Source organism: Vanessa tameamea, chromosome 17 (genome assembly GCF_037043105.1).
Source record: "Vanessa tameamea isolate UH-Manoa-2023 chromosome 17, ilVanTame1 primary haplotype, whole genome shotgun sequence".
NCBI lineage: Eukaryota > Metazoa > Arthropoda > Insecta > Lepidoptera > Nymphalidae > Vanessa > Vanessa tameamea.
The window spans coordinates 9,949,336-9,972,417 of record NC_087325.1 but is presented as its reverse complement, the minus strand read 5'-3'; the positions used below and the strand labels follow the sequence as shown (position 1 = coordinate 9,972,417).

General features: G+C 32.9%; 3 protein-coding genes across 7 annotated transcripts in view; 1 reads left to right on the top strand and 2 right to left on the bottom strand.

Annotated features, from left to right (window-relative positions):
- Nucleotides 1–7,807, bottom strand: part of F (forked) — a 99,708-nt gene extending 91,901 nt beyond the window's left edge. Inside the window, exon 1 of the mRNA XM_026640018.2 lies at nucleotides 7,051–7,807. Coding sequence (XP_026495803.1) covers nucleotides 7,051–7,421 — 371 coding nt within the window. The 5' untranslated portion in view covers nucleotides 7,422–7,807. The remainder of the gene's footprint in view (nucleotides 1–7,050) is intronic.
- Nucleotides 7,808–10,244: 2,437 nt separating this feature from the next.
- Nucleotides 10,245–13,144, top strand: LOC113400464 (protein MCM10 homolog). Its single transcript, XM_026640027.2, has one exon. It carries the CDS (start codon nucleotides 10,370–10,372, stop codon nucleotides 12,479–12,481), a length of 2,112 nt encoding a protein of 703 aa, XP_026495812.2. The 5' UTR covers nucleotides 10,245–10,369; the 3' UTR covers nucleotides 12,482–13,144.
- LOC113400463 (GMP synthase [glutamine-hydrolyzing]) lies at nucleotides 12,588–22,746 on the bottom strand. Of its 5 annotated transcripts, none has more exons than XM_026640025.2 (16): nucleotides 22,596–22,746; nucleotides 20,103–20,225; nucleotides 19,509–19,695; nucleotides 19,107–19,224; nucleotides 18,577–18,733; nucleotides 18,323–18,466; nucleotides 17,914–18,010; nucleotides 17,641–17,729; nucleotides 16,879–17,036; nucleotides 16,621–16,801; nucleotides 16,277–16,411; nucleotides 15,712–15,883; nucleotides 15,496–15,613; nucleotides 14,631–14,745; nucleotides 14,186–14,377; nucleotides 12,588–14,000 (listed from the first exon to the last, which is right to left on the bottom strand). In XM_026640025.2, the coding sequence occupies exons 2-16, from the start codon at nucleotides 20,202–20,204 to the stop codon at nucleotides 13,899–13,901; spliced, it is 2,067 nt and encodes a 688-aa protein (XP_026495810.1). In that variant the 5' UTR covers nucleotides 20,205–20,225; nucleotides 22,596–22,746; the 3' UTR covers nucleotides 12,588–13,898. The 5 variants fall into 5 exon arrangements, with proteins under 5 accessions (XP_026495810.1, XP_026495809.1, XP_064073666.1 ...); XM_026640024.2 differs by having other exon boundaries at nucleotides 22,505–22,698; XM_064217596.1 differs by lacking the exon at nucleotides 22,596–22,746 and adding an exon at nucleotides 22,336–22,359.
- Between the last annotated feature and the right edge of the window lie 336 nt (nucleotides 22,747–23,082).

Here is a 23,082-nt window from a genome sequence, read left to right as displayed (position 1 = left end):
TTAGAAATTACAATTTTGAATTCGCCAAGTTGAGCGATTTTGTTATTACAGAACTCAATCTCATATAACATAACCAGAGACTCGAATTAACGTCAAGTATCTTATGAACTTTCTAAATTTTCATTATTTATTTACAAATTAGTTTAATCTACTCAGAACTTTCCACTGACCGCTGGAAATATAAGCAATGGGAATAATAATCGAATTGAAAGTGTTTTCGACATGGTCCACCGAACTCTAAAATTACCTATTTAGTTCACAGATTGCCCTTAGCGTAAACAGATTGGCGACGTAAACAGTCATTACCAATAAATAACTTGAGATCTTACCTTCGCAATGTCTAAATAACAGCTGCAATTCCCTCTAAGCCTCATAGCTTAAGGCGTATTTCTTTAAAAAATACAGTGTAATACATTTAGGTACAGTATTTTGAAATGTTGGTATATTATATATGAATTAAATCTTTGTTAAGTTAATGCAATAAAACATTTGAAATAAATTTCATATGATTCCGTCTTAGCGTTTTGCAATATGTATTCAATATGCTTTTAAAGCGTGTCTTTTTTCTTTATAATATATACTTTAACGACATATAATTTTATTATTCGTTGCTGTTTGAATACGACGTATTCGAATGGAGCTTATGATGTGCATGTACCGTTAGCAAAGCAGTTGAGATTGTTTATTTTTTTATTATATTAATATATGGCATATTTTGACTAAAGGGATTCCTTAAAGACATGGTGTGTTTACCTCATTTGCTTATAATAGGAAATTAGTATACCATGCATTATATAGCATTTATATACTGGTATAATATGTAAGTTTTAGGTCTTTGGGCAAGCCCTTCTGAGTAGGTAATACCCACACATGACATATTCTAGCGCCAAACAACAATACTTAGCGTTGTTGTGTTTGTTGTTCCAGTTTCAAGGGGGAGTGGACCAGTGTAACTACAAACTCCAGGAACAAAACATCTTAGTTCCCAAAGTTGGTGGCACATTCGCGATGTAAGGAATGGCTAATATTTCTTGTATCGACAATATCTATGGGTGCTTGTGACGATTTACATCAGATGATCCATTTGCTCCGGATATTAAGTAGGTGAACACCCATTTTATTAAAAATATATATGTTTTAACTTTTTGAACATATCACTGTAACTAAGGCATAGTTAACAAAACAATAAACATTATTTTAACGTACATCATTTGTTCGCATTTTAAGTTATAATTCTATATTTCCATTAAAAAATATTATAATTCTTTCGTTTGTTTTTCTGACGCTACACACATATGACATGCACTATCGCGCTACCCACAAGTTTTATCCTAACAGCATTTAGAATAGATAGTTTTTAATACCTATTCTTTTTTAAAAAAATTAAAAAAAAAATCTTATAGAGTAAGGTGAGTATTTCTTACCTGATATTTTGAACATAAAATAATCAGTAGAAAGTAATATTCGTAATCCAAATTACACCAACAAAGGAGTTCCAATCAAAACTTCGCGGTCTCGTTTTGCACAGATAATCAATTTCTATATTTAACAGATTGTGTAATCGACCGAAATCAATTCGTAGTGACCGACTTTTCTTTAAAAATAAAGAACAATACGTCACGTATATTTTTAGGTTCATTTACGTGAGAATCGGTGCCTTAGATTAGTAATTGTATGTCTTGAAAGCATTATGACTTCTATCATGTCCTATAACATAATTTAACACGACAGGAGTCTTGTTCTACACCTTCCACGTTATTCGGTGTCAATTTTCATGCAAAACCTATTATTCTAGAATGAAAAACATAACGAGAAGTCTTACTATAGTGTACTATCACCGTAGCGTAAAATCTAAATAAATATTGTCAAGTTATAAAAACATCACGTTTAGCCGAGATGGCCCAGTGGTTAGAACGCGTGCATCTTAACCGATGATTTCGGGTTCAAACCCAGGCAAGCACCACTGAATTTTCATGTGCTTAATTTGTGTTTATAATTCATCTCGTGCTCGGCGGTGAAGGAAAACATCGTGAGGAAACCTGCATGTGTCTAATTTCAACGAAATTCTGCCACATGTGTATTCCACCAACCCGCATTGGAGCAGCGTGGTGGAATATGCTTCAAACCTTCTCCTCAAAGGGAGAGGAGGCCTTTAGCCCAGCAGTGGGAGATTTACAGGCTGCTAATGTATAAAAACATCTAATTTGTCTAGCTAATAGGCTCCATGATAAGATCTCTCGATCGTCTACTGACTTAAAGCTTTAAGGAATCTTAACAATCCTATACATCGCCAATGCGCCGTCAAACATTTACATTTATTGCACATTAAGTAATACACTAGCTCACTCAGCCTTCAAACCGCAACACTATAATATTAAGCAACAGTGACATATCAGTATTTAAAACGGGATATTTACCATGTTTCTTTTGTTTTTATTTGGTGGAGCTCGATATTTCGACATAATCTACGAATGTCTTGTTCACGAGACTGAAGTTTGCGGGTAGATGTTGACGGCATTAGAAGTGTCCATATCGGACTACCTCCTTTCTCGTACGTTTGCGTAAAATAAAGATAAAAAACATGGTAAATACTGATAGTAATAAAATAACCATGTTAATTTAAAATCTTAAACATTGACATAGTATTAATAATTAATTATTCCATTGGTAAATTTTATTTGCAAAATAATTATCCCAGGACCACTCCTAAGCCCGCCTCAATAGGCGCCGCAGGGACTGGGGGGGTTCTCAGTACCCCGGGAATCCCTCCTAGGAATTGGAGGCCATAGGCGGGAAGACCGTCGGGGCGTCACACTAGCATGCGAAAGCGATCCTTTGGCGCTCGCCGAAAAGATGGAGGTTACTGCTGGTTTCTTAGTGGGTATTCCGGTGTACTATAAGACACTAGGCGCCCTGCGTAAAAGCGTAATGCGTTTTTCCAGCGAGAAAAAAAAAGAAGGAAAACTCCTGAGAAAATTCCTTTTATAGTATTAAGATGTTTTGTAAATAAATTAAAACACGTACTGATTTTTAAATTGCAGAGACCATGTCTAGTTTTCTTGCGTGATATGCAATTTTCCTCACAATATTTTCATTTACCACAAATAGTAAATAGTTCGTATGCACTTGTCGGTCAGTTGGAAACCTCAAAGATACGTGTCTCGTATTTGTACCGCCAAGTATAAAGTCTACATTTATCAACTCAATTTATTATTGAGCTGAATTTTTAACTTGTATTAATATATATTAATAGACCAGAAGACTATGTGTGAATAGACTATTTCCTGGGTAGGGTATGCGGTACAGTAATAAATACGCATATATAGGGCTCTAGTTGTTGCCCGCGGCCTCACTCGCATTGGAATCGTTGATTGTCTGATGTTAGGCCTGAAAAAGTCTAATGTCCTTCCTTGGAATTCAAGCTTGTACATACCAAATATCATAAAATTCGATTCGGTGATTTGACCGTGAAAGAGCAACAGACGGACTGAGTCACTTTCGCCTTTATAATATTAGTATAGATTAAGAGACAAAGCCAAAACATACACAAATGTAAGAAAACCAAACAATGTCAAAGTTAAATATTTTTATTCAAAATACAAGGGCTATATACTTATAAACTTGCTTGTTGATTGTCAAAATTCTACAACCAGTTCGGAAATAAGCACCTCGGACCTGAGACAAACCGGCGAAGGAAACTCATCAAAGTACATTCAAAGTTTGCTTTCACCGCCGTGTAAAAGATTAGTTACAAACACACCGGCAATCATGACTTCAAGTTATAGTGTGTACAATAATTGTGTAAAATTTAAATACATATTAGCAAAAAAACAGCCTTTCAGGTCAGACATTTGAATAAAACTAACCCAGACTTAATAATGTATAATTTTAAAATTAGAAACAACGAAATCTTTCCAACTCTAACCTCATAATTTACATAATAATAAAAAATAAATAACCTAAGTAACAAACAAAATATGCATATCCATTGCATGGTAATGCATGCAAATATAACTCTTCGTATGATGAAATAGAGGTGATTATCCTGAAAAGCTTTAAGATCTAGCATGTCGTTACCACCTATTATAAAATGGTGTACTTAACGGATTGAGCAAATTACACTTATAGACGGCAAATTGTCTTAAGTTTTCACCGAAAGAATTTGTAATGTACATTACATAACATTTACGACCATAGACTATAAATAATAAATTCTATATTTATGTTTTATATTTTTTAAATAAGTAAATTTAATTAAAATTACAAATGATTTGCGTACCTGATGGTACTGACTATATAATTATAGCTTAAAATGCGAACAAATTATGTAGGTTAAATTAATATTTATTATTTTATTAACTAAGGCATATATTTAAATACGTTAAAAAACTTAATATTTATATTTAATAATATAGGCGTTCGGTTACCTAATACTTTGAAAAAATACACTACCTAATGTAATCGTCACTACCAACCATAGACATTGTCAATATAAGAAAATATTAGCCGTTCCTTACATCACACACATTCTTATTTCTGATCACTTATTATTATTTTCTTATATAGTCAAAGACAACAAATTTCACGGTTTAGCACAAAATAGTTGAATATTATGATCTTTTGGATGATAAAAAGGAACCATCTAATGATATACTGATATGCATCAGTTGACTCGTATATCAAATCTAAAATCGAATGTATGTTTCATTCCAAATATATTTTAAAAATAAATTATTTAATTGCAAAGAGTCTAAAGTTAGAATAAATGTTACGCGCTGAAGACAGCGAAAGGAAAGTACGAAACCGCTAAAAATAAGTAAACGTAAAGACAGTTTTTAAAATTCGAATAATTTTAAAAGCATTTTTTTTTTACGTCGGAAGTAGGCTAAGACATTAATATTCAAATTATACCATATTTTCTTTCATGATCACGACTTAGTATTCACGCATTTTTTACGCTTTACCGATTCTCATTACACTAGATTTACTCTTGGCGGACAACGGCCTCTTTTGTTAATAAACATGTATTTGTATTTATTTTTATGATAGCTTAATAATATAAATATATCTGTTATTATCATTCTTAACATCGGGGTCGATTGACACCGAAGTCCGCCTGCTTTTATATATATTCTAAAAAATATTTGGCTATAGTGAAAATTAAAATATTAAAAAAAAACGAAATGGGCATAATATGCTTAGGATTCATTTCAATGCCTAATATTGTTATTGAATAATAGAAAAAATACTTAATTACCAATTAACGAAAACAAAAAAAGTACTCGAAAAATGGTGCCGATACAAAAATATGTAGAGATATAATTAAAATGAAAAAAAAATCGTACTTAATTATATGTAATTATTATGATCTAAGTAATATTACTATCGACAGAGTTAGTGCATATTTGTAATAATAATAAACTAGAGTTTTTTTAATAAAAATAAACAAATAAATGACACTTGCATATAACACTTTTAAGGTTAATTCAAAATTCTTATCGTATCGTGATCAAAGAGTTCTTATTCCAAAAAGGATCTATTTCGTAAACCTTAGAGTATTGTGTGTTAATATTAGTCTTTAATTTAAAAGAAGATTAATAATATATGTATATAACATCTATAACTGAAAATAAGACGCAAATTACTATAATGTCTATTTAAGTGTAGGAATGTTATCAAATGTAATTATATAACATCTAAATGTAGATAATATATTACAAATTCATAATTAACGAACCGACAAATAACAAACAAAAAAACGTACACTCGAATAATGGCACTGATATAATATGTAGAGATATCATTAAAATAAAAATAACAAAACTACGTATACATAACAAAGTTATAACATCATACATACAAATGACTGTAATAGAAAACAAAGATGCTTTCTCGCGGCTGTTTTAATCTATAATATTATAAATGCGAATATCTATCTGTCTGTTGCCCTTAACAGCCAAAACACTGAATACGAATTTGATAAAATTAGATAAGAAGCAAGCTTGAACTCCAAGGAAGGACATAGGCGACCAATCCCAAAAACGCGAGTGAAACCACAGCCGACAAATAATACTTAATAAATGTTGAATATTTCCGAACACGATGATCTTTCACGTGAATTACAAAAAAATATAACTCTATGAAAGAGTTGGCACTCTATGAAATGACTTTTTATGATCGTTTATGACCCATAATTAACTATCGTAAGCATCCTCACAAAAGAACACATTAGCATAAGAATAATTCAGGGGTATACACAGATAGGTGCACAAAAACCCCCCCGATATTAGTATAAGGCCATTGTTTATAAAGAATATAACTGTTTATTAATAACTCAGCTATCTTATTAATAAAACAGAAGTCAATGCGTGCTGTTCTTCCGCTTCGCTGGCTTTGATGCAACTTTTCTATTGCATACGCACACTATTGCTGTCATTTAACGAAGCTATACAACGGAGTTTGACACAAGCTAACCTAGTTTTGTGAAACATTTACAAGATATACCATTAATATTATTTCAAATTTTGTTTGACGTTATTTTTCACAATATATTAAAAAATTATTTAATAAATTATTTGTACATATATTGCAACAACCGTATATTGGCATTTTGAAGTCGTAATTTTTTAATCGATATTCGTTAAACATCATGTGTGATATACGTATACCGATACATATAAGACTCTTTACACGAATGTATTTAAAGATTTTTCATTTTAATTGCATACAATACATTGAATATTTATTAGAAACACTGACTAAGCTTAAAAATATTGGAAATATTTATTTAATCAATACAATAGGAGCTACATACAGTATGTATGATTATTGTATGTTTTGTTTAAACTATATCATATACAAGAGAACGTTTTCAATGATTTTCCGGATAATAAACTCACTGTCAAAACGATACATTTGTTTCATAGTTTTTTTTTTTTAAATTTAAGTAATTAAAAAATGATAAATAAATTAATCTAGCTACGTCACTTTATAGCCTTGGTTATTACTAATTTACAATTGTTAAATCGTTAAGTTTAGGTTGTAACTTACCCGAAATTTCCAGGATAGCAAACTGGATATCGTCGGCATACATGCCCAGCTTTCCCACTGAAATGTTGCCCACCATTAAATATCACTTCTGAACAGCAGGGCGAAGAACACCGCCCGCTATCAGAGCACTCCGTTAAACAACAAGCTAGATCGTGTTGTTCTTCTGTTTCGAAAAATCGTTCGTCACACGGCAAGGAATAACGCCATTCAGGGCTTGGCATCCTGTAGTTGTACCTAGAATCCCAGTGCATTGTCATTTCGGGACATCTCTCGACATAAGCTCCAGCCAATTGTTCCATATATTGCTTATAAAGACGCTTTTGCCTTTGACTTTGAGACACATGAAGGCGTAAAACATTTAAGAAGCACATTTTTGTTCCACGGTATATTCAATCTTATGCGGTCGATCGGCAAATCTACAGCTAGGCATAAGACCGACTGCGCGCCATGAAGAATTTTCAGAGAAAATATATAATATTTCACTGTCGTCGTTGAACGCGTAGCCGGTTCGTTAGATAGGAATTTCGTCGCATTTCATTGTCCAAGTAATATATTAGTTGGTTATTAATATTGTACCCCATCTCACATCATTTTAATTCAATAAAAGATTAAAGTTATTCATTCATTTTCATTATTTAAACTTTCCGACTGAAAGCTATCAATGAATTATTTTACTGAGTACATTGGCTTTACGTTATTCTCGATAAAATACCGTCCATTAAGTAGAGATATTGGGAGGTAGCGCGCGTCACGTCTGTAGCCACACTGCGCCGGCGCAGCGCGACCGGCCGTAATCGCTTTACGTCAAATTAACTCGCATTTCCCCGACAAGCGAAAAAAACAGAACTTATCGCACTGAAAATGCGGCATAGCTGAGACAAAATAGTGTGACGAGCCATAACTAATGCTGTTTTAAGTGTTATATGAAATACAAAATATCCACAACATTTAGGAGCAGTATTAATAACAAATCCAACAAAATATACTTACTAACGGTGTCCGTAACTAAATCAATGACCTTATTGATTATTATTGTATGTTTTGTTTAACTTTAGATACGAGACGAAATTTAAATATGATTACTTTTAATAACGAAATAGGTAAATCAAATAAAACTATTCGAAGATTTTGAATTATAGTAATGTTTATAAATTTATTTGTTTATTTTATAAACAAATTAACAAACAGACAGATTGTATATAAATGTACATAAAAAGTATTATAAAGCAACTATCTTTTGTCTGACATACGTTGTAAAGCGTTTGCTATGTTTTTATTTAAAAAAAAAAACTATCAATTATTTGCGGATAAGCATGACCCACGCATTACGTATCGTACTTTGACGATATTATGCTTAATGCTAGAAACCTTTACGCAAGTACTATTAAAATCTGTACAGCATACCGATTAAATCGGATAAATTAGGCGTAAGCGCCTAAGTACAGCATTCTTTTTGTATGTAATTTTTAGCAGTAACTTAAGGTCAATGACAACTTTTGCCTAAAAACAATCTGCGTAATAATAAGTCGGCGTGTAAAAACCACAAAATCAGTTGTCAATTAATTATATTATTAATGAATGAATGAATTATTAATGAATATATTTTATTGTACACCACAAACAAAAATAAAGAAAGCTTAGGATTAAACACAAAAAATAATACAAAATTATTAATAATGCTCAAACAAAAAAAAACAAAATATATATATAAACAATTATTTCATGTGTTGTACAATGGGCAGACTTATGGCTAATTAGCCATCTTTTCCAGACAACCCAACCCTAAATTATCACTATAATAGAAATAATATCATAAACGATCAACTAATTTTTATACTTGAACATCACAGATAGAAAATTCAACTTTTATCAACGTTCTTACTGGCCACCAAATATGAAATCATTCGTTAAAAACATGAATTAAAAAGGTATATTATTCAATACAAGATAATATAGACAATAAAAAAGCGTGGAGCTATAACTTGTTTACTTTCAAGCTGGATATATTAATTCATTTAATTGTATTTAACTTTAAGTAGCTTGACGTTTAATACAATTAATTAATTTTAATACAAATGTGAAGTAAAGTATATTTTGATGTTGATCGTCATAACAATAAAAATTAATGCAAGAAATAAAAATGAGTAATATTATTTTTTTATACTTTTAGCCGACTTAGAAAAAGAAGCAGGTTATCAGTTCGATTAAATTTAAGACATGTCACGCGACATCTTTGCCGATTGTTAGGTGACTTTGATATATATATACATAGAAACTGATTTAGTGGCAGGTGTAACAGCCTGCAAATCTGTTTTAATCCGGGGATGCAAGAAACCCGGGTGCCGAGCTTTGAGGAGAGCGTCATTGACAACCACCGGTGATTTGCCCGAAAAGGTCTTTTAAAAATCCTTATTTGTGATCGCCATAATACTGCTTGGGCGCTTGTTGTACTTAAAACGGGACTGACAGCCGATGGGCCTAAGAAGAAAGTTTTAAGTAGTGGATACAAATGATTAACAGATTTTCAATAAGTTCATGTAGGTTTTCTCGCTTTTTTTTCTTCTTCACCTCCGAGCACGAGATGAATTAAATGAAACACAAGTAAAATATATGTAAATTAAGTAATGCTTAACAGGCTATGAGCCATCTTGGCTATTCTATTTAAATTTGGAAATAAAAGTACTCTTTTAAACATATAATAAGGGTGCGTCTATAAAGGATTTTAATGTTTTATAGCATTATAGAATACTATTATGCTTTTTTTCATTTGAGTTGAATATACTCGACAATTATTTACCACTGATAATTAATTTACTTAATTTTAATTTTGAATCAAATATATGCGGTTGTTATGTTATGCTGCAATATTATTTTTAAATATAAGTGTTTTGTATTACAGAGAGTATTGTTTAATTATATGTATATTATATCAGTTTATATCTTGACATACGTTCCTATTCACTAAATTTGAACTAATGAACGCAGTTTTTTTTTTGTTCTTTTGAACAAAAAAAACTTTACTTTTGTACACGTTTACATTTTTAAGTATATAAAAATAATTAAAATCATAAATAAATTATGATTTTTAAAGCAGATATATTCAATTATTTTAGCTTACAACACTGCGTATTCATTATTATTTATCAGCTTCGATAAACTGTATCATTATTCATTTGTGATTTGACGTTGATATTACTCAGCTGTCAGCAGCTGTAAGCTCAAACCTATTTCCCGCGCATTTTATTTCATTATTTTTCTAATGTTTTATTAAGTATTAAGTTGTTAACTATTCTAAAGTATATTTTCAACCAATAGCAAAATGGTTGAAATGGATGAATTAGATCAATTAGATGAATTGCTACGTGCTGATCTGAACGAAGAAATTGAAGAGAAACCAGTACAAATACGCGAGGTAAACATATTTGAATCAAGTGAAGATATTGAAGAAAATGTACAAAAAGATAAAGATTTGAAATCTGCAATTCACAATGGTGATACTGATTCCTCTGATGACGAAGAAAAAAGGAATTTTACCGAAAGAAAATACAACGATTATGGAAGTCAAATAAAAAAAACATTAGATCAGCAAGAACAAGATCACATAAACAGAAGAGTAGAGTTTGAAACCAGACTGCGACAAACAAATATTGACATAAAAACTAAGAAATCTACTATTTCTCAGAAGATAGATACTAATTTAAATTATAAAAGTTCCTTTTGTGTTCCTGAAGCAAAGGCTAAAGCTTCTAGTGACGTGTACACCGATCCTATATTTGGAATTAGAATTACAAAGCCCTTAATCTCCAGTTCTGCCTTGCTGGATCGGATGCAAGGTCGAGAAGCAGTTAATATGCTCAGAATAAAACGGTATGTAGAAAATGAGGATTTATCAAAAGACTGGGTAATCGCTGGAGTTATTGTTAAGAAAAGCAGTGCTAAAAAATCTCAAAAGGGCAATAATTTTATGATTTGGACACTTAGTGATTTAAAGGATGATTTAAAAACTATTTCTATGTTTTTATTCCGTAAAGCATACAATGACTTGTGGAAAACACTGGAAGGTACAGTTGTAGCAATATTAAATCCAAATTTACTTGAAAGATCTCAAAACAGTAATGAGCAGGCTTGCTTAAGTGTAGAAAAACCAGACAGAGTAATGATTTTAGGCCAATCAAAAGACTTTGGTATATGTAGAAGTAAAAAAAAGAATGGAGAACCATGTACTTCATTTGTTAATTTAAGTCAATGTGAACACTGTATATATCATGTTAAACAAGAATATCAGAAGTATTCTCGAAGACAAGAACTTCAATCATCCACAATGGGTAAAGGGCTCACTAGTTTACAAAACAAGGTCTTTGGGAAGAATACATTCATATATGGGGGCAAATCTTATACTGCACCACCACCGAGTAATCACAAGAAATTTGCAGACAGAGACCAAAATAGGCTTATGTCTTTGACTGATTACTTCAAAACAGAAGTAGATAATTTGATGACAAATAAAGCACCAATGGGATCTGGATTATTTAAAAATAACAATGGCATATTACATAGTCCCACATCACAAAAACTGAGTGACTCACAAAGGCTTAACAATTTATCAAACTCCATTAAAGGCAATAATCTCTCTTCCCAGAATACAAGCTTAGCAGAAAAAGTAGCAAATTCCCCAACTTTAGGTAAAGGATTTGGATTAAAAGGCAGTGGTGTAATAGATTTAAATTCGTCATATGGACAAAAAGTTGCTGAAAAAGCAAAATTAAATGCAATAAAACTCATTCAACAAAAAGGAGGAATCGAAAAAAGAGACCCTAATAATGTAAAAGGTACAGAAGCAGGTAAAAAAAGGGCACTTGATAAGTTAAATCACTCGAGTGGTGATGAAAATGACTCGAAAAAATCTAAACTCAGTGAGGAACAGTGCAAGAAACTTAAACCTGTAATGTCTGAACGATTTAAAAAAATATTAGAAGCTACTTCTGCTCATCAAAATTTAATAAAACAACATGAAGATGATGAACAAGAGAAATATTTCAATAAACTTGAGAAAAAGGAAGCTATGGAAGAAAAAATGCTTAACACATTCAAGCTAGCTTGCAAAGCAGTACGGTGTGCTAAATGCAAATACACTGCTTTCTCAGCTGCTCAGATCTGTAAGGATGAAAGGCATCCCCTGAAAGTACTGGATACTTTTAAAAGATTCTTTAAATGTGCTGATTGCAACAACAGAACAGTTTCACTAGAAATACTACCATTACACTCCTGTGGCAACTGCAGTGGATCTCGATGGGTTAAAGCACCAATGTTAAAAGAAAAGAAAGTCACATCCTTGTCTGATGGTCTATCAATTAGAGGGGAGGAAGAAACATTCATTGGTGGACAAATGGGCACAGGGAAAAACATTAACTTATTGGTTCCTGAAAACTAAGCACAACCATTTTAATCAAATATAATTTATTGTATTATTTTTAATATTTTAACTAGGACATATTTTTAAATAAAATTATGATAAGGTTTTAAAATAAAATACAAAATGAAAATAAAGCATAATATAATTTTATTATGAAATTTCCAGTCAATAACACTGAACCATTCCATAAAACACAATGTCTCTGATTTTATAGAAGATTAATTATAGACGATGACAATTTCATTGAAACAATTAAGTGTCCTCTTTTAGTCTTAACAATCTTTATACTATCCTAAGGCCACATGCACAATAGTTTCATATAAAATTGCAACCTCTATATATGTTGGGGGTGCGGAATACATGGCTTTAATAATTTACACAGCCTTTGATATTATTTACTACATGTTACAAAACAGATCAGTGGAGCTAACAATAATGTGACACCAATATCATATAATGTTCTTCGTGTCTATTTACCAATGTATTTACAAAAATTCATTTTAGGGGCAGTGGTCCAAAAACAATAAAAATAAATCATTAAACTTGAACATATTCTAAACTAACAATCCATCGGATGCATAGTATGAGGTTATGCAATTACTTTTTATGAAAAAAAAAACATCAAAAATTACTCTGGCAACTAAATTTATAGCATTTCGATGTGCAACAATACTATACATCCGTTGGAGGGTCAGCCTTATAATTGCATATCAGTCCATTATATTTTATAAAAGCTTATAAAGTATTTACTTAATTGAGTTCATTTTCAATATAAGACAGGGCACATTGAATGCACTATTATTAATTGAATATCAATTTATTTCAAAACATTCAAATTAATATTTTAAAATTAAAGTGGATATATCAACAAATATTATTCATCTTCATGTGTACAAATAAATTGTGATGTTGAAAAAAAAAACAGTGTATCAATTTATATCGAATGTGCCTTCAGCCTTCGATGACTAATTACAGTGAGTTTTAATAACATGTAAAACTAGTAACTCCGTTAAAAAAAAACATAGATATTCAACTACAAATGTAATAAAACAACATGAATACACTGAAACAATATTTAGTCGCTATTTAGTGCGTAACATTCACAACAACGACCTATGCTTGTAAAACCGAATTTTCACAAATTAGCAAAAATCAAGTTCATTTGAATCTAATTTGTATAAAATATAAACAAATATGTATTATACTAAACTTTATTTGATTACATTTTTCCAATCTATTTAATGCTTCGACTTTGTTTACGATTTGTACAAACTGGATTGAAATGTATAAGACACACTGGGCTTCGTCATGTGCACACAACATGAACGTTAACAGAACAATATTGTTTACATTTGGCTAGTAATGAAATGCTATCGTGACCACTGCCGCCAGTGCATCCGTTGTCTCAGTACAAAACATACAAAAGTGTACGCGATCATTCCCACTCGGTGGTGGCGGGCGGCTTGGCCGTGAGGTCGTACAGCACGCGCGAGATGCCCGGCACGCTCATCAGCTCTTTGAACATTCGGTCCACGACCTGCGTATATATATTTCAAAATAAGTTTTATGAAGATTAAAATGAGATCTTAATTTCTCGTGGTAGAAATAAATAAATAAATATTCGATTTAATTATTTTACATAATAATATTGATTATAATTTTGCTAAGATGAAATACAATTCTAGTCTAGTAGACGTATATAAAATGAGAGAGTGAACTCACATCCTGCGGCATGGCGTCGGAGCCGGGCAGCGCGGCGACGCCCGTCATGAAGTCGTTGGTGATGAAGGGGCGCAGCACGAGCGAGCGCTGGCAGGACGGCGCGCGCACGCCCGCGTCGCGGTCGAAGTGCACGGGCAGCAGCACCACCGGCATCTGCGCCACGCGCGCGCCCGCGCCGCTCGACGTCAGCACCTGCGGCCGGTGCGACGGGATAGGACATATACATATATGTATGCCAACTTACATGGTGACCATTCAAACAGAGACAAGTCAAAAAATGTCGAACATATACAGCAATATTAAAGATTGCAATCGATAAGAGTATTGTTACATAATTAACTGTAATAGATCAAATACAATGTAAAAACAAGAGTCTAATGTTTAAATGTTATCAATGAAATATTTTTAATTTGTCTTTATTATTTTCAATCTACTATTTACTAACCTGTGTGGCAAGATCGTCGGCCTGGCGTATGGTAGATATGACTTGCTGTGAGAGGAACGTAGGCGTGATGTCAGTGACTTGTTCCTTTATAAGACCTCCAAATGCGTAACAGACCCTGATAAAAAAATGAAGATACTGTTATGTTATTTAACTATATTATTAAACATTTAAAACAAAACGTCTTCGCATTTAAGGTTACTCATATTTTGTTTCGGACATATTGTCTAGTCAAATATTTACACTTCCAGTCTGTCCAACTATTACATAACCTGAACCTGAATTAACTATTTTAATGGATACAAATGAAAAGACCTATCAAATCTTAGAGATTGTGGGTATTTCATAATCCAGACCAGACATATTCCTTTTTTCTAAATAAAACCAACATATAGTACTTGTAAAGCTTACTTACTATACTGTGGAAAACGAACATACCTTAAGACTACACCATAAAAATTACGATATCATAAATGAGCTATAAATGCTAGCTTAACTCAGCTTTATTGCTTTCAGAAAGAACGAAGCATTATAGATTATTAATACAATTTTATTCAGTTCCAACATGTTCAATAAATTTCCCGTTTTTTCAAAAGTATGTCTGGCTTGTAAAACACAACATCTAACACAATTTAGGCAGCCAACCTTAGCATTCCATTAACAGATTAAATTCGATGCGTATGATAATGTGTGATGGTCCTCGTCCTCGTATCTACGATTGATATTTTATAAATATCTTTAAATTTAACTAAACTTTTCTAAGGAATAATTAAGCACACACCCATACGAACTACATTAAGTAATTCTTAATTTGGAATAATATATGGTTACTTTTGTTTTGAATTTCCATAGCGAAGGTCATGTGTACCTGTTGACGTTGTGACATACACGCGGTATGATCTTAGCGAGGTAGTGCATATCCTGCCAGTCGGGTGGGTAGCGTTCCGTCGACAGTGCGACGGCGTAGCTGTACGTGCGGGAGTCCCCTGAGGTATTATTGACATTTAAAATAATATATTTTTGAATAAAAATATTGATACATTTTTCAAATTCAAACATCGAATAACTCAACAAAAGAACGTACCTTGCACGCCCACCGTGCGCACGGGCAGCAGCGTGGCGGCCACGACGGTCGACGACGAGATGCGCTTGAGCTCGGCCTGCTCGGCCGCCGTGGTGGCGTTGGACACGCGGCCCAGCAGCGCGTGCGACTTTTGGCACATCGACGCGTACTCCACCATTATCTTCACTATCACCTGGACGCAGACACCGTTCGGTTTACAAAAATTAATAGTAGTATTTCAAAATTTTCTAATTTATTAAAAAACAAAATAATCTTGCACATACTAATATTAACACGAGATTTTTTTTTAAATTTAAAGAACAGTGGTATTCATTTAAAATTATTGTAATCAAATTTTTTGTCCTCTACATTTTATGCGACAAAGACGATCATTAGAAATCTAGAACTATATAAAAAATCGATACAATAAATGAACCCAGCAGTTACTCAGATCCATAACTTAGTTGACAAAGCAGTTTTGTCTCTGTTGAATGTGGATTTAGATTCCGTAGTGATGTCATAGTATAGTCGTGATGGATGGATTCATGCGAAATAGTAAAACATAATGGCATCGTTTCCCGCGTACCTGTGTCTCTGCAAAGTCCCTGTCCGCGTAGGGCTCGTCCTGGCAGAGCACTCGCACAGCGAGTCCTGGCCCCGGGAACGGGTGTCGGTCCACCAGCGCCGGCGGCAACCCTAACTCTGCGCCTATTGCTCGAACCTACAATACGGATTAAAATATAACATACTACATTAATGTGCATAGTACATTAGGTAATTTATCTACAGCGCGCGGATGCAAGAGAATATTAGATCAATAATAAATTAACTAAATCAAACGGTATTCAGCGATCGACATGGCCGTGGCTACTACTACCGCAATACAAGAGGAATAATTTATTTTATGAATACACTACAGATCTCATATACCTCGTCCTTGTGGAAGTCCCGCAGCGGCTCGACGACGCGGCCGCGCTGGCGCAGCGCGCGCACGAGCTCCGTGTCGTTGTGGTGCGTCTTGATGGCGGCCGCCGCGCCCGACGCCAGCGCCGACGCCGACTCGATCAGGTCCGGCCGCAGCGTGCCCTGCCCCAGCAGCACCTGCTCCTCCCTGCGGGACATCGGCGGGCGGTATAGAGGCTTCCCGCGCAGCGAGTCGACGTACGATACGTGAAGAGCGAGACTGACTGCAGCTGCAGCAGGTCGCGCACGGCGTGCTCGGCCACGCGCACGAACACGTCGCCGATGATGCGGCGCTTGTCCTCGGGCGCGGCGGCGTGGCACAGCAGCGGCGTGTGGCGCACGCGCCCGCCCGCCTCGCGCACCGTCGTGCTGCCCTGTCGGAACTGACCGCACCGTTACGTGTCGTCATCAAACGTCGATTACCAAAAGTCAGTGATTTCGATTTCGGTCAGTATTTATATACATACATACATACAATATATACCTGCTATGCGCTACTCTTGACCGAAAATTGTAAGACAAAGCGACGTATGCATCTTTACGCCGAGCTCTACGGCACTTATGCTAAGAACATAGACCTATTCACTCCCAAAGACGTGTCCACGTTAAATTATTATCGGCGTGCATTAGCATGTATGTATGACGCTCCCGCTTACAAGATGTCTAGGTGTGCATAAGGCGACTAATAGTAAAGTGAAATAAGATTGTATTTGTCAAGTTTATTCTACTGAAACAGCACTAATTTAACATGGAGAGGCGCGTCTTCATGAGTGAACAGATCTATGCATGCATGTAATCAATCCGCCTTCGAGCCACGCTTGATGTCGAGTAATAAAAGTAATATTTTAATGCACTCTTAAGTTCAATTTATTGAACATCTGTATGATTGACAAAAGTATTAAAAGATATCAGAAAGCAATAATAACTTTTACTTCAAATTTCTTATTAGATATTAATATTAAACTATTTGTCAGTAAAACTATCTACCTGATGCGACGCGTTGATGACGTGAAGACGCACTCCGAGTTCTCGAAGACACCTCTCCACTTTTGCGCTTTCGTTTTTGCGCATGAATCCTGAAAATCAGATTGAAATGTTCTATTATTCCATTCTCAAACAATTGGCTAATTAAAAATCTAAAAAAAATATAGGTACATATATGATTTTTTAAGTGTGATGATATAAAAAGGTAAGTCCAATATTTTTATTATAATATTGCGTGTTTTATTTTTAATTCTATTAAAAAATAAAATAAGTTACCGTTATCGATGTGTAAAGCGATGACTTGGTCCTCACGTAAAGCATTTCTTAATAACGCAGCACATACTGTTGAATCGACACCACCACTGACTAGCACCTGCACAAATATATATTTTTTCATCTTTATCTAAAATCGATTAATACCTTAAAAATATAACAAAAGATGTATCACACATCCAATAGCATCTACAGATTGCTTTAAATGTATAAATCAAACAATTTGAAACCGGGAGACGTCGAACGTAATGCGATATACTGACGACCACTTTATGGTCCACGACAGCGTAACGTTTAGATTGAACGTGCGCGCCATGCGCGCGCCGTCAAACACAGCGTCGGACAGCGTCTGCGTCTGCGTCTGCGTCTGCGTCTGCGTCTGCCCTGCGAGCACGTGCCTCGCCGTACTCACGAGCACTTTGTTGTCCCCGACGGTGTCCCGTATGTACTGCACGCACGCCTCGCGCCGCGAGCGCAGCGTGAACGTGCGCGACATGCCGGCGATGTCGAACAGGAAGTTGGACAGCATCTGCTTGCCTTTTGGTGTGAGATCAACCTGTCCAATGAATACAATGAAAGATTTTGTCATTTATAATTTAACATTTAATAAATTATTACAAATTTGGAGTCATTTTCATAATGCCCCACTAAGTGGTCACTGTTTACCTCCGGGTGAAACTGCACTCCGTACAAACGCATCTGCTCATTGTATATGGCAGCAATGAGGTGATTGGACGACTGCGCTCCGACTCTAAACCTATCGCCGACTTTCTGTACACTGTCACCGTGTGTCAGGAGTACTGGCTGGAGTTTTTCTAAACGACTGGAAATAGAAACAAATTATAAAAAAATGTGTTTATTTTTTGTTACAAATTTGTATTATTCAATAATAAAAATATTAATATAAATATACTTGTCTTCTATTTGTATTATATACTTACCTTTGACTAGTTTTTAAGATATTTTTTAATTATTTTAAATAATAATATTGTGATTGATATATGCATAACTTCCAAATTTATATAACTCATGGAGGAACTTGGTATGATCGCACAATCTTATTAACCTAAAAAAAATGTATGAGGAGGGTTCTTGTTTGTGCAGGTGTTAAAATGAATGAATTCCAATCACCCTACAAAACATTAACTCATATATTTTTATATGGTAACATTCTTATAATTTACGCTTCAACTTACTTAAATAAAGGACATGTTGTTTCGACTTCAACTTCATACTGTCCATCTTCACGAGCCTCCTTCCTCAAAACTGAACCACCAAACTCTTTGTTTAACATTTGCATACCATAACATATACCTGGAAAGAGAAACATTAGCTGTGAAAATGTTTATTTAACATACATTATTATTTGCCGTCACTGAAGCCATAAGCAGACATACATGTGTAAACATTTAAATAGATTTAATAAGTGATAATTACAGCAAACTCTGTATGATTAACTATGTTATTACTAGTAACAAAATAAAAATAATTTATATTCAAAGAAATTAAACACCATGTATAATAATTATACAATATTTATGACCAAGTTTCAGAAAGTTACACTTTTTAGCCCATTTTGTATTTTTTTTCTAAATTACCTAGTACCGGTAGACCGATCTTGAATATATCTGCATCATATCTCGGCGCGTCTTCTGCGTATACGGAGTTTGGACCACCGGATATTATGATTGAGCGGTACCCCGCCTCTTTTAGATGATAAGCTGGGGTATCTAGAGGCAGGATATCTGACTCCACACATAATTCACGAACTCTCCTATCAATCACCTGTGGGTTACATGTTCATTAAAACAAATTGGATACTATTCATAATTTCAGAATATAGTAGTTGTTTGATGTAAGTCTTATAAATATTTCTATAATACTGTTAGCTACTCAGCCTTTGTGACGGACTGGCAATTTGATTTAATCATCTTACATCATAGTACCGTGATATTGATCAGGTGAAGTAATTGGATTATAACAAATGTTTAGTCTGGTAAATTAAACTCAACTTTTTTACAATAGTACTTATCAAAATAGAAAAGTTATAACAACAAGAAAAACATATAAAATCGATTATGTATTAATAAACTCCAAATTTTTCATGTCTTGTAAAAAGGATACTATTTCTTAAGGAAAAATATTATGTATATATTCGTCACATACAACACGAAAAATAAAAAAATATTTACCTTTCCATACTGTGATCCAGCATCAAGTATGGCGACCTTATCTTTCCCGTGCGCCGCGCCATTGGCACCGCGGTACTGTCCTTCGGTACTGGCTGTGTGCATCTCGCCAACTCGCCAGCAGCACTGGTCAAAGGTACAAAGGTGCAATCATATAATTATCTGCATACTACAATGTTTACTTTTGGTGAGCGATGGAATATTCACGGGCTATTATTTTGTAATGTAAACAAAGGCATGATTATAACTCATCATTATTATAATATATACAGGATGTCCCAGAAACCAATGATAATACAAAAATAAATAAACAGACAAATAGACCATGATGATGAGGATAATTTTATAATCTCTTTGCTGAATTATGTATATTAAAATGCTGCTTTCCATAAAAATAATTGATTGAGCTTCAATGTGTGCAAGTATTTCGAGTTTAAATTCTTGCAAATTAAAACAAAATGTATATTTTTTTCATTGTCATCTAAACATTAATACATATTAATTGGTTCAAAATAGATTTCATTCAATTAGATTTCTGTTTAGGTTAATTCATAAAAATAACATGCAGTGTACTTGAAAGTGTAGCAATATTTTAAAATTCCAAATATTGACTTATTAGACTAGATTAGAATATTTCTTATTGGTAAATTCACATATGATATTAATTTCGTTGATACATATTTTCATTAATTTCCATTGTTTTCAATAACAAAAAAAAAAGTTTCATTTCTAACAAAAGTATTTTAAAAATCAAATATAAAATGATATACTGTGATAGTATGCAGCTGTCTAAACAATTCATTGTTGTAACATTCATAATACGTTTAACACAAACAATACATTTTTATACTAACCCTACCTTGTTCCACAAATTCTTAAATCCAATCATTACAACACAATAATATATAGCTAAATTCCATCACTGCACAAAATGACATTTTCACTGTCATTGATTACATGTCAAAAAACAATTGCACGATTATCATTGTTAAGAAAGCAAAATTGAGAAGCAATTTTATAGAAATACACACAAATTAATATCATTAGGTTCTTTTATATGAGAATTAGATGCAAGAATAAAGTCTGAACACATTTGAGTTGCGAGTGTGAATAGTTATTTATAGAAAGCATCCCACATGATGCTTACATGCTAATCTATAAACACACACTAGTATTACACACTACTGTGAGTGAAAGATTGAATGTTGCTATTTTCAATTGATATATTTTTCTTTCACATTACACTGAAGATGAAATGCAATTTTTGATTAACAAAATGCAGAACATTAGAGGTTATTCGTAACATTTTTTTTTTTTTTTTTAGTTTAATTTACACACTCATATACGTAATCAAATCTGTATTTATTATTAGAGCATATTCATTAAGCAACAAGACAATTTTTCAAGGTCATATAACTACTTTTAAGAATACAATTTGGAATTATAGCAAATGCTCACTTCAGATTCTAGATTGATCATATTTCCCTATTGCATTCAAATATTAAAATTGATCAATTCTTATATGAGTATGTATTTTTATTTTAAATAAATAATAAATATTTTGTTATTGTTACATTTTAAACAATAATATTAAAAAATCTTGAGAATTAACATGCTTTCATATATAATATGAATATTACAAATAATTTAAAGGTAATTCAAAACATTCTATAACTAATGCTACTGATACATCTATATAATAAGATGAAAAATAAAAGTACATAATTAATGTTAAATTATTTTAAAAAAGACTTACCTTTAATATATATTAATATAACTAAAACTGAGACAGTTATAACTATGTATTACTTTGTACTTATCTAAATAAAGCTGATTCCTATATAAAAAAGATAATTAAGTTGTCATAATAAGTACTGAGGGTACATGTATTATCACAATAATTGTAAAGGTTAAGATAATAAAATTATCAACACTATGATGAAACAAATCAAAATTTTAACTAACTGAATAAATTAAACAACAAGCATTGGGTGAAACGGCCAAATCAACAAAAACGTTTTTTTAGGTTACGAATTGCGTGAAAATAATATCACAATATGACAAAGAATATTTCTTTAACTAACCTTCCTAAATATACAAAACATAGTAGATACACATATGACGAACTGGCCATTTGAAGTATTTTTGAAAAGAATAAGATGAAAGATAACATTAATGATAACAATAAGATAATCTTAAATCTTTTGGACACTAAGAAACAGTTTAGTATACAAACCGGGATACTATCGTATCGTGTTATTGTTTTCACAAATTCTTAACATGTTTATATATGGTTGAAGCCGTTACCCCTACGAATGGCAGTCATTGCAATTTCTAATTGGTATAAAAAAATGCTATATAGCAAAAGTAAAACGCTTCTAAAACCGGGATTTGACATTACTTACATTCTGGGTCATGATGAGATTCACAACTTACAAGAACCGTTCGAAAAATAAACTATCAATAAACATTAGAATTGTTATTTATCTATCTTACCTACAAAAGATAGACTGAAATATCAGAAGAAATTATTCATGAAAAACGTGAATAAATGTGATTCTCCATTCAGCACTACGAATACAAAATTTTAGTACTGACGTAAGGCACCAGGAGGCGTCATTGACTTTCCTCATGTCATTTTCAATATTATTAAAATTTAAAATGCAAAAGTTAGTGTTTGATATTTTAATCAATGATAAAAGAAAATAAAATTAATGAATAAAATAAATGATTTTAAAGCGGAAAATTTGAATACTTATTAAATCAATACGGTTAATAAAAAACTAACATAAAAAGTTACCTTAACTTGAATGAAGCCCTTATTCATGCTTATTGCTTGTCATTGTTAAATTTCTTTATACGGTTATGGTTGCTTAATGCTGGTATTAGTTTCATTTTTAATGAAGTTAATTATTTAATACCACATCTTTATTAAATAATCTGTATTTGGTAGATATAATAAGAAAAAAATAAACTTAAGAAA

What these genes read in the sequence shown, in the direction of transcription:
- LOC113400463 (XM_026640023.2), bottom strand. Translation starts at nt 20,988, where the DNA reads ATGATTGGATTTAAGAATTTGTGGAACAAG. An exon ending in GAGTGCAGTTTCACCCGGAG is followed by an intron (nt 18,467 to 18,576) that starts GTAAACAGTGAC and finishes TTCATTGGACAG; the next exon opens with GTTGATCTCACACCAAAAGG. An exon ending in GGGACTTTGCAGAGACACAG is followed by an intron (nt 15,884 to 16,276) that starts GTACGCGGGAAA and finishes GTCTGCGTCCAG; the next exon opens with GTGATAGTGAAGATAATGGT.
- LOC113400464 (XM_026640027.2), top strand. Translation starts at nt 10,370, where the DNA reads ATGGTTGAAATGGATGAATTAGATCAATTAGATGAATTGCTACGTGCT.